The sequence below is a fragment of the Hypanus sabinus genome, chromosome 9 (assembly GCF_030144855.1).
Source record: "Hypanus sabinus isolate sHypSab1 chromosome 9, sHypSab1.hap1, whole genome shotgun sequence".
Lineage (NCBI taxonomy): Eukaryota > Metazoa > Chordata > Chondrichthyes > Myliobatiformes > Dasyatidae > Hypanus > Hypanus sabinus.
Genome location: NC_082714.1, coordinates 86,614,535 through 86,627,051, shown reverse-complemented (window position 1 = coordinate 86,627,051; position 12,517 = coordinate 86,614,535). Strand labels below are relative to the sequence as shown.

Sequence of the window (12,517 nt, the reverse complement as noted above, 5' to 3'; positions counted from 1 at the left end):
CTTCTCTTGTGCCATGATGAGGCCACCCTCAGGGTGGAGGAGCAACACCTCATATTCCATCTGGGAATATGATGGCATGAATACTGATTTCTCCCTACCGTAAAATAAAGAAATCCCCTTTCCCTCTTCTATTCCCTACCCTGGCCTCTTGCTCCTTCATACCCACCTATCACCTCCCCGGTGCCCCTCCTCCTTCCCTGTTTCCTATGGTTCACTCTCCTCTCCTATCAGGTACCTTCCTCTCCAGTCCTTTTTTTTAATATATCAATTATAGTATTGTTTGCACTGTTGAAACTATATGTTCACTATAACCATATGTAACTATGTGGTTTTGTGTAGATCTTGTAGTTTTAGTTTTTGGTCTGTTGGGTGGTAGAGTTGGTCTCCTGACTTGGTGTGTCTGGGTCGTCTTGTTTTGTCTGGTGGATTTGGAGCTCCTTTCCAGGGACCATGCTAAGATGGTAGCACAATATTAATACGTAGCAGCCTCTCCGGACTCTGGATTTGGGGATTGCCAAACATTATGTGGATTTTCTGGTGAGTTTGTCTTGTCGTGTGCTTTTGTGATATCATTCTGGAGGAACGTTGTTTCATTTTTTAACTGCTTTGCAGTTGTGCTTTCTAAATGACAATAAACTGAAATTCAATTCAATTTAACTTTCCCACTCACCTGACTTACCCTATCACCTTCTAACTATCCTCCTTCCCCTCCCTTTATTCTGACCTCCTCCCCCTTCTTTTCTCAGCCCAAAACATCGACTGTTTATTCATTTCCATGGATGCTGCCTGACCTGCTGAGTTCCTCCAGCATTTTGCATACGTTGCAGTTAAAAATCAAATTTTGGCACCTATTACTGATAATAGCATGAATCTTTAAAATCCAGATATGATTAGTTACTTGAATATCAAGTTCACAATGGCTGATATGGGATTCGAACTCATGTCTCTAGATTGATAGTCTGAGCCCCTGATCTCCAGCTCTGAGTACTCTCTATTGTTTTGCCAGATAGAGAGATGAGATTAACCTGGGGGACAGAACATTGATTAGTACAAATGCAGCTGGCAACGAGGCAGCTTTGATTGTGTAGTCATTATTACCACCTTTAAGTTGATGCACTTAGGCTAAAATTATTCTATTTGCAGTTAACTTGTTATTGGAGAGCGGAGATTTAGAGGGCTATGGGCCAAATGTGGGCAGATGCGACTAGCACACTGGGCAACACAGTTGTTATAGGTGAGTCTGTCTCATGAAGAAACAGGAGCAGGACTAGGCCATCTGGACAACTGAGCCCGCTCCGCCATTCAGTAAGATCATGGCTGATCGTGGACTCATTCCACCAGCCTGCCTTTTACCTGTAACCCTCCATTCCACTGCTATGCAGAAATCTATTCTCTGGGCAGAGAATTTCACACATTCACTGCTCTCTGGGAAAAAGCAGTTTCTCCTCATTCTGTCCTAAATCTATTCGCCTGAATTTTAAGGCCACGTCCCCAGCCTCAAAGTCTCACATACTAGTGGAAACAACTTTCCTGCCTCTATCTATCTAATCCCATCTAATTTTACATGTTTCTATAAGATCACCTCTCATTCTAGTGAACAGTTCCAAACAGTTCAAAGTCTTCTTACGGGCCAACTCCCTCATCTGCATAACCTGAGGAACCTCCTCTGCATCGTTTTCAAAGTCAGTATATCTTTACTCAAGCAAGGAGATCAGAAGTTGACACCACACTCTGTGTCCATTTTTCTTATAATTTGTTAGTTCATACTCACACAAGAGCACAAGAAATAGGAGCTGGAGTTGGCCATCTGGCCCATCGAGCCTGTTCCGCCATTCAAAACAAGATCATGACTGATTAGGCCGAGGACTCAGCTCCACATACCTGCTTTTTCCCCCAGAACCTTCAATTCCCCTGCTGTACAAAAATCTATCTGTGTGAGGTAGCCTCTACTGTTTTCCTGGGCAGAGAATTCCACAGATACACTGTTCTTGGAAAACCAGTTTCTCCTCATCTCTGTTCTAAATCTAATCCCTAAGCCTGGGCAAGCCCAGCTCAATCCTGACTCCAGTACTGCATTGTCTACTTATTTTTAATCTCTCCCTCTCCCAGTGTAGAGTGCCCTCCTGCTTCAAATTATCCACCATTGTCCCTGTAACAAAAAAGACCAAGGTAACATGCCTGAACGGCTGGCGTCCTGTCACACTCATCTCAATAATAAGCAAACGCTCTGAGAGGCTGGTCAAGGATTATATCTGCAGCCTGCTACCACCCAAACTGGACCCCCTATAGTTCACCTACTGACACAACCGATCGACAAATGATGCTCTACATACCATCCTTACACACCTGGAGAAGAAGGATGCTTATGTGAGAATGCTGTTCTTGGACAACAGTTCAGCACTCAACATCCAGTTCCATACAGGCTCGACAAGAAGCTCAGAGACCTCGGCCTTGACCCTGCCTTGTACAGCTGGATCCTGGACTTCCTGACAGATCACCAGCAGGTGGTAAGAGTGGGCTCCCTCACCTCCAACTCTTTGACTCTCAATACAGGAGCCCCTCAGGGCTGCGTACTGAGCCCCCTCCTTTACTCCCTGTATACCCACAACTGCATCACCATCCAATCTGCTAATTAAATTTGCCGATGATACTACATTGATTGGCCTTATCTCAAATAATAACGAGGTGGCCTACAAGGAAACAGTCATCTCTCTGACACAGTGGTGTCAAGAAAACAACCTCTCCCTCAATGTCGCAAAACCTATTGACATCAATGGATCTGGGGTTGAGAGGGTAAACAGTTTCAAGGTCCTCAGCATCCACATCACCGAGGACCTCATGTGGTCTGTACACCAGCTGAGTGGTGAAAAAGGCACAACAGCACCTCTTTCACCTCAGACGGTTGAGGAAGTTTGGTATGGGTCCGCAAATCCTAAGAACTTTCTACAGGGGTACAGTTCAGAGCATCCTGACTAGCTGTATCACTGCCTGTAATGGGAACTGTACCTCCCTTAATCGCAGGACTCTGCAGCCCAGCACATCTGTAGTTGTGAATTTCCCATGGTTCAGGACATCTACAAGGACAGGTGTGTAAAGAGGGCCCATAGGATCATTGGGGACCCAAGTCACCCCAACCACAAACTGTTCCAGCTGCTACCATCTGGGAAACAGTACCGCAGCATAAAAGCCAGGACCAACAGGCTCTGGGACAGCGTCTTCCAACAGGCCATCAGAATGATGAACTCACGTTGATTTGAGTGTACTCTATGTTACATTGACTGTTCTATTTATTATAAATTACTACGATTGCACATTGAGATGGAGACGTAACAGAGAGACTTTTACTCATGTATGTGAAGGATGTAAGAAATAAAGTCAATTCAATTCATACAGGATTCCCCATGCTCCCAAGGTTTTCTCCTGCATGCCAAGGACCCCCAGGCTGCTGTAAATTGCCCCTACTGTGTAAGTGAGTGGTAGAATCGGAGGGGGTAGGGTTAGCTGATGGGAGTGTGTAGCTTCCTGTATCTTTTTAGAATCGATGTTCAAGATCTCTTATTTGTTTTTAAAGCTCTCACTGGTCAGGGACCAGCATATATCACTGAATCGTTTTTGTTTTATAATCCAGCTCAAGATCTCAGGTCTTCTTCAGCCAGCCTCCTAAATTTAAACAATCTTCCTCAGAAGATAATTAGCAAGTCGGCTTTTTTGAACTATGCTCCTAAACTGTGGAATTCAATACCTAAAACTATAAGGGATGCAGACTCAACTGACAATTTTAAACGTCAGCTCAAAACCTATTTATTTAACCTTGCTTTAAATTAACATCTTTTTGTCTTTTATTTTCCTGTTTACTTATTTTATATTTTATTTTCATGTTTGGAATTCATCCCATTGTAAAGCACCTTAACTATATTAAAAGTATGAAAACACTATTGTAAATGGGCACAAAATCAATGGGCTAAAGACCCATTTTTACAGTTGACTCTGAACTGGAGTTCCATGCTGTCTTTGATCCTTTTCAGAAATGGGATCCGCTCTCACGACCGGCCACTTTTCGATCTGCCAAGGACGCGGCCTGGGAGACTAGCGCGCCTTCAGGGTGCCGGATTTTCGTGGCTCTGGAGGCGGGCGGGTTCGAGGTCAGTGCCGACGTCACTTGGGAGTGCACGGAAGATCGAAAGCTGTGAGCTGGCTGCTGGCTGTGTGCCCAGAGACCCGAGTTCTTCGGGCACAGAGCTCGGAGAAAGCGGCGCAACAGACTTTTAACACCATAAATCAGCCAGTTGTTTTTGTTATGTCTCCCCTCTCACTGTGAAACAGGGACACCTCTTTTTCCCTTATTAGGGGGAGGGAGAGAGCCTGCGGTATGTTGATATACCGGGTGAATGAGTGGTCTTTGGGGTAGAGCAAGTCTGTGTCTTTATTCATGCTTTGATACATGCTTGAGTGCTCAGTGGGGGTGCCAATGCTTTGTGCTGGTGGGGGGGGGGGGGTGTCATTGCCTTGCTGCTGCTTATGCATGGGAGGGTGGCTTTCGTAGATGTTTCTGAAGAAAAAGAATTTCAGAATGTACATTATGTACGTCTCTCTGACATTAAATGTACCTATTGAAACCTATTGTGAAAGGAATTCTGCAAGTCGAGCAGCATCTATGAGGGATTGTTGGTGCTTCAGGACAGAGTCCCGTATCAGAACACAGAATTTCACTGAGACACCCTGCATTGACAACTCCTAACTCCAATACCCCCCACCCATCCTACTCCACCTTCAGCAGATAGTCTGTTGCCATTTATTGTGGAGTGCTCTGCCAACAGTAGCAACTCTGAATCGAGGCCTATGAAGCAGCACTGGCTCAATGTAGAGTTACAGAACGCCACGGCACAAAAACAGGCCCTTCAGCCCTTCTAGTCTATTCCAGACTGGCCTTCTGCTTAGTTCCATCTACCCGCACCTGGAGCACAGCCCTCCATACCCCTCTCATCCATGTACCCATCCAAACTTCTTTAAAATGTTACAAATGAACCTGCATCTAAACTTCCACTGATAGCTCTTCCCACATTTGCACCACCCTCTGAGTGAAGACATTTCTTTCAGATTCCCCTTAAATATTTCACCTTAAAGTGATGACCTCCAGTTCTAGTCTCACCCAACCAGCAGAGAAACATCTGCATGCATTCACCCCCCTCCCACCGTTGTGTATACTGCAATCAAATCTCCTTACACACTCCTATATTCCAGTGATTGAAGTCCTCATTTATTCAATCTATCTCTGCAATTCAAGTCCCAGCAATATCCCAGTAAATTTTCTCTGCACTGTCAAGCTTATAGATATCTTTCCCGTAGTGAGGTGACCAGAACTGCACACAATGCTCTAAATGTGGCCTCCCTACATCTCTCACTCCTTTCTCTGAGAGAACAGTGTGGGGCCCAACTACCTGTACTTATGGCTTGGGTATCAAAGCCCAGGCAGCGTCAATTACCTTCCACGGGCGGCGACGGTGAGCTGCAGAACTCAGGGAACTTCTCCCGGATCATTGCCCGCAACTCTTTGTCCAGCTTTGGGTTGTCAAACAGGGGAGCCAAGGGCCTGAGAGCAAAGAGAGAGAAATGGAGGGAGAGATGACATTGTGAGCTCATTTCCCAGGGTCCCAGACACAACAGAGCGAGTATGCCCTGGGGTTATTTATGTTCAAAACCCACCTCATTGGAATTGGGCAGGATTAGAGAACGTTATCCAAAATGAGACCTCTCGGGAGTCTCTCTCTTTGCTTGTGCGTAGTTTTAATTAATTCCATTGTGTTTTTACATCTATTGTGGATGCCCGCAAGAAAATGACTCTCAGTATAGTATGTGGTGACATATATGTACTGTGATAATAAATTTATATTGAACTTTGAATGTCTGCACAAAGTCCTCAGCAGAACACAGGACTCCCCCCGTCAACGAAATGAGTGTCTCCGTCTGCACGTAAACTCATCACATGTACGGAAAATATCCATACCTACATACACACAGTCAAGACATATTCCCCACATACATACAGTCAAAACCCATAACTACCTACGACACATTTCACACCTGTTACCACCTGTAAACAACAAAGATTTTTTTAAAGATTAATTTTATTTGTCACATGTACACCAAGACTTACAGTGAAAAGGGCTGATTGTGTCAAATCAAATCAGGGAGGATTGTGCTGGGCAGTGTTGCCATGCCTCCGGCACTAACATAGCATGCCCGCAACTCAGTAACACTAGGAACTGGAGCAAACACACACAGTCACAGGGAGAATATATAAACTCCAAAAGACAGCTGCCGGAATTGAACCCCAATCTTACAGAAGGCACGTGAACACCATTATGCTAACCACTGCGCAACTGAGTCGCCCAATCAGATAGCCAGGGTGTGCATCCATGTAGGGTAGACCCACACAGCCGATGCCCCTGTATATTCACGTATGCAGAACACATAGCATAACCACGTTCCTGCACTCTTGCACACACACACACACACACACACAGCTCCTCACACCCAAATGACAACTTTGTGAGGGTCAGAATACATTCTCTTACTGTTTACTCTGCCTGGTCAGTCCACATAGGAGCAGAATTAGGCATTTTGGCCCATTGAGTCTGCATCACCACTTGATCATGGCTAGTTTATTATCTCTCTCAGCCCCATCCGGTGCACAACCCACTGGGAAGCACTTTGTTTTTTTCCAGCTTGAGGTAGCCCTCACCTCCTGTGTTCTTCCTCTCTTCTGCTAGTCCACCTCTGGTCTACTCATACCTATCATACCTACCACTGCCTAGCTCCATTCACCTACCACCCATTTAAAACTTACAGAAGGTGCAGGTTAACAATCATTACTGGCATAGACAACTTTTCCAAGATCTTGGAACAAAGGTCAAAGCTTGGGGACCTGTCAGCTTTCAGCTTTAGATTCCAGCATCTGCGATCTCCTGGATTTATACCCAGGAACTCCATTCCCGACAGCTACACACTCATACACACACCTAACTGACACCTCTGTGAGGCTTGGAATTGATTCTCTTTCTGCTTATTCTGCCTGGGCAGTCCATAATTAGGCCATTTGGCACACTGAGACTGAATCTGCTATTCGATGACAGCTGTTTTATTTGCCTCTCAACCCCATTAGGTCCACAACTATTCCCAACAACACTACGGGAGCACCAGACTTTAAGGTCAACTGTGGATGGGTCAAAAATGCTAGCCGTGCTGGTGAAGGCTAGACTCCTAAAATGGACAATACAGCACCAATACCTTCAATCTCTCACTGTTTCAAAAGTAATTCCTCTGGTACACTTCCCCACCAAAATGAATTTTCATCTGAAGAGGCAGATGGTTTGGTACTTACGCTAGGACTCTCTTTTCCACGATGTGATTGAGCGAATTGAAGACACCCTGCCTCACGTGGGACTCCAGCGGGGGGTAGAAGTGCGGAATAATCTGCCCAAGACGACAAGGAGAACATTAGCATCTGAGCTGACTGGCAGGTCTAACTGACGAAGCCCAGGGTTACCTGCCACTCGCTAGCTGGGCTGAAAGGCCTATTTCAGAGCACTGTTACTCAAGGACTCAGACAACTAAATTGTACCTCACACTTTCAATTTCCCTTATTTAGAGTCAGAACAATAGTTCCACAATCAACTCTTTATTACAATGAAGAACTTTATCATGTTATGGTCACCATTCCCTAAGGAAGCTGCATAAAAAGGAAGTTCTTATTTCTATCTATTGCCTTGTACCCAGACTAGATTCAACATTGATTCAACAAATTGCTGATTCACATCTGAGATACGGACAAACCTTCTGTACTTTTCTGAGATAAGGACTCCGGCTAAAGATGGGGGAAACCGGTGTTACATGGATAGCAGAGATCAAGACGGGGTACAAAGAGGCTGCATTCACCTTGTGCAGCACCAGCAACCCGTGTTCACTTCCCATCACTGTCTGTAAGGAATTTGTACGCTTTCCTCATGAACATGTGGGTTTCTTCTGAGTGCTCTGGTTTCCTCCCACATTCCAAAGACACACAGATGTATCTGAATGTTGAGGGCTTTTCAGGCTGGGAGGGTCTCTTACCGTGCTGTGTCTCTAGGTAACAACAAGAAGTTCTAACCCATTCAACATTTCCCTACAACTCAGGTTCTTAAGTTATTTATAATTTTTCTCAGCACTTTTTCAATTTTATTTCTATCTTTCCTATAGTCAGGAGAGCAGAATACTCCAAATTTGGCCTGACCAGTGTCTTGTACAACTTCAACATAATATTCCAACTTCTGCACTCAGTGCCCTGATTTAGGTAGGCAAGTACGCTACAAGCTCTTATTACCATCTCATCTACCTTTTACGCCACCTGTATAACTGAACCATCCTGTGTAAAGAGAATTCGGGTGTGGAGGAAGGGAACGGAGCAGACATGTCATGAGTAAACAAGTTTCACGCCACCTGGTTATCCTCAGCGGCCCCATTGTGCCACACAGTGCTTTGTCTCTGCGTCCGACCGTGCCCTGCCAATCACAGGTACAGCCCTCCCCACTATCCAGCACATTTATATGGAGCGCTGTCGTAGGAAAGCAGCATCCATCATCAAAGACCCCACCACCCAGGCCATGCTCTCCTCTCGCTGCTGCCATCAGGAAGGAAGGTACAGGAGACTCTGGTTCAGGAACAGTTATTACCTCTAAACCATCAGGCTCTTAAACCAGAGGGATAACTTCACTCACCCTAGCACTGAACTGTTCTCACAACCTATGGACTCACTTTCAAGGACTCTTCCTTGCATGTTTTTGATATTTATTGCTTATTATTTTGTTTGCTTTTTTTCCCTTTGTATTTACAGTGAATGAATTTCAGGGTAGTATATGGTGACATATACATACTTCAATGATAAATTTACTTTGGACTTTGATAAACTCCACACCCAGGAGGTGGAGCGGTGAATGGAAACTGCGGGCTGCACTCACCCGACAAATGAAATCCAGCAGTGTGGCAGTGATCGCTGGATGGGGCTTCATGGAATGATGCATCACAAGAATAGCGGGCTCTGAAAGACAAGTCAAAAACAAAACCTTTCAGCTCCCGACCTCTATTTCAACACAACCTCTCACTTCTTGAGAATGGCTGTCACCCCTCCTCATGCAGGGTTTCGAACCAAAATGTGAACTATCCCTTTGCCTCCACAGATGCTACCTGACCTGCTGGGTTTCTCTAGCAGTTGTTTTTAGTTTTGTTCCACTTCAATCCAACCTTCGTCTGCTCAGTTGGGACAGATAAAAGACCATAAAACATAGGAGCAGAATTAGGCCACTTGACCATTGAGTCTGCTCCATAATTTGTTTGTGGCTGATTATTTTCCCTCTCAACCCCATTCACCAGCCTTTGCCCCACAACCTTAGACTAACCTTTTCTGATTAACTAATCAAGAACCTACCAACCTCCACTTTAAATATACCCAATCACTTGGCACCCAGAGCTGCCTGTGGCAATGAATTCCACCCTCTGTCTAAAGAAATGTCTCATCTCTGTTCTATCGGGGAGTCTTTCTATTCTGAGACTGTGCCCTCTGGTCCTAGACTCTCCCACTAATGAAGGGAGTTTCACTACATGTCTAATTCATGCAGTCTACAGAGTGTTATGGGAACTTTGCTATATGAACAATTCAAGAACATTACTTCACTATCCTCTTCCACACTATTTATTTCTACATTGTAACTTATGAAAATTTTATGGCTTGCACTCTATTGCTGCCACTGAACAAATTTTACAACATGTATCAGTGATAATAAACCTAATTCTGATACATGGCTAACTCATGCAGTTCTTGCATGGAAAGTGTGTCAACGATCTCTAAATTTTAAAACTTTGATAAGGCTGCCCCTCATTCTGCTAGGAATTCTCCAAGGAATAAAGACTTAGCCTGGTCAATCTCTCCCTATAACTCAGGGAGCCTATAACTATGCCTGGCAATTTCCTTGTAAATCTTTTCTGTTTAACCACATCTTTCCAATAACAACAGGGTAACCAGATCTGTATACATTACTCCCAAATGTGGCCTCACTAACGACCTATTTAACAGCAACAATGTTCAAATTCCTGAGAGGTTATAGGTTACTGCATTTCTTCTAGCAGCTAGTTCCAAATACGTACCACCCTCTGTGAGGAGTTGCCCCCGTGATCCCTTTTAAATCCTTCTCCTCTCACCTCATACAAGTCCTTTTCCCTTATAGAAGATAAAATGAACAGTCCTTTACCCTAAGATCGGAGAGTCCAAAACTAGAAGCCATAGATACAAGGTGAGTGGGGAAATATTTAAAGGGGTGACTTTTTCCAAACAGAGAATGGTGAGCTGCCAGAAAAAGTGGTTGAAGCAGTACAACTTATGAAGCACTTGGATGGGAATATGGAGAGGTGGGGCTTAGAAGGATATGGACCGAATGCAAGAAGTTGGGACTAGCTGGGTGGGTACTGTGGTCAGCAAGGACTGGTGGGTTGAAGAGCCTGTATTGCTCAATGACAGTGGAGAGGAAGCGCTGCTATATGTCTAACTCATGCAGACCTTGTTCTGGGAGTGTGTCAAAGACAGTAAGGAGCTTTACTCTGCAAAGTTTCAGTATTCTGGCAAACCTGGTACTTGGCAGTCTTACATGAGTAGATTTTCCAGACTGTTGATTAATATTCCATTAATAACCCAATGCATGTTTAATTGACTTTTAAGATGTCACACCATCCTCGAATTTTTTCTAGTGAACTGGTGATATAAAAGGACCCTGATGTCCTGAAGAATGGGAAAGGGGACTCAAGCCTTGTAGAGAACATAAATCACTGAGCCAGATACCACACCATCAGCATTTCTAAACAATCCATTTATCCACTGAAACACAGGGTCAACAAACAACCTGGCGGAGGAACAGCATCTGTGGGAGGAAAGGAACTGTCAATGTTTCGGGTCAAAACTCTTCGTCATGCCAAGGTAACCACACACTCCTTCCTCTCAGTCTGGATGCAGGGTCTCAACATGAAACAGCAACAATTACACTCCTTCCACAGATAGTGCTCAGCCTGCTAACTGCTCCAGATTTCCGGCATCTGTAGTCTCTTGTATCTCCAAAATGTAGGTTTTGCGGCAGCAAGACCACTCAATCATCGCCATGAAGTAAACACCCATTGATGTAATAGTCTTATGGTTGTCAGGGTGACATTATTTCAATGTCAAACAGCCTCCCAGCCTTCACCGTGTAGGTGACGACTGCGATAGTGAGAGGAAGAGCAGGTCAGGACCCTTACCAATGTTCATGATGCTGTCCTTTTCTGGGTTGAAGAAGAGCCAGTCGTAGAACAAGGCAAGCTTGGCGTTAGAAGCTGCAACGTTGGACTGAAACGAAAAATGAGGGCAGACTTCAAACTTCTAAATAAAACTTATTACCAAAGTACATGCATTACCTTGACATCTATTTTCTTGTGGGCATTCACAGTAGAACAGAGAAATACAATAGGATCAGTGAAAAACTATACATACAGACTGACAAACAACCAATGTGCAAAAAGACAAACTGTGCAAATGAAATAAGTAAATAGAGTCCATGTTGTGGATTGAGTTCAGAATTAATGCAAGTGAAGTTAGCCACACTCAATCATGAGGCTGATTGGTTGAAGTGTATAACTGAACCTGGTGGTGTGGGACTTAAGGATCCTGTACCTCCTGCCCAATGGCAGCAGCAAGAAGACAGCATGGCCCGAATGGTGAGGATCCTTGATGTTAGATGCTGCTTCCTCGAGATATGGTGAGAAGCCTCACCTTGTACCTTGCAACCTGGTGGCAGGTTTCAGCCTGGCCAAGCCCAGCAGGATTTCCCTTCTGAATTCAGGGTTTGCACCCACTTGACGATATAATGTTGATCGACACCCCACATAAGACTTTAGGAATATCACTGGCAGTGGCCCAGCCAGCCATTCACAGGTCCAGATAAGGGTCAGTCGAGGACTCTGCCTAACTGCCTGCCTCTCACCCCAGGTTACATTTGTGCCTGGGTGTCCCCGGAGAAGGAGCACATGGTGTCCATGGGTATAATGGGGGATGTCCAGAAACAGTGGGCCTCTCATGGGTTTGAGAGCACTGTGGATAATGATAACCATTTGAAACTGTAAACAGTGTCTTTTTTATGAAGCTCTGTATTCCTATGACCTAAGCATATCAGTGATAATAAACCAAGATTTACCACTGTAGCTAAGCAGTTAGTGAATGCTATTACAGCGCAGGACGCAAGGGTCAGAGTTCAATTCTGATGTCATCAGTAAGGAGTCTATACGTCCTTCCCTTGGAACACGTGGGTTTTCTCCGGGTGCTCCAGTTTCCTCCCACAGTCCAAAGACGTGATAAAACTAGGATTAAATCGGGGGTTGCTGAGCAGTTGTGCTCGGAGGGCCTGAAGGGATTATTCCACACTGTATCACCAAACAAAACAAATAAATAGAAATCGCTGCCTTTGAT

The 12,517-nt window shown here is 44.7% G+C and overlaps 1 protein-coding gene across 5 annotated transcripts in view; it reads right to left on the bottom strand.

Annotated features, from left to right (window-relative positions):
• Window positions 1-12,517, bottom strand: part of ints3 (integrator complex subunit 3) — a 169,234-nt gene that overhangs the window by 82,891 nt on the left and 73,826 nt on the right. For all 5 annotated transcript variants that reach the window (XM_059980055.1, XM_059980054.1, XM_059980050.1 and 2 more), the window contains exons 11-14: window positions 11,314-11,401; window positions 8,994-9,073; window positions 7,382-7,473; window positions 5,484-5,590 (exon numbers count right to left, since the gene is read on the bottom strand). In XM_059980055.1, coding sequence (XP_059836038.1) covers window positions 5,484-5,590; window positions 7,382-7,473; window positions 8,994-9,073; window positions 11,314-11,401 — 367 coding nt within the window. The remainder of the gene's footprint in view (window positions 1-5,483; window positions 5,591-7,381; window positions 7,474-8,993; window positions 9,074-11,313; window positions 11,402-12,517) is intronic.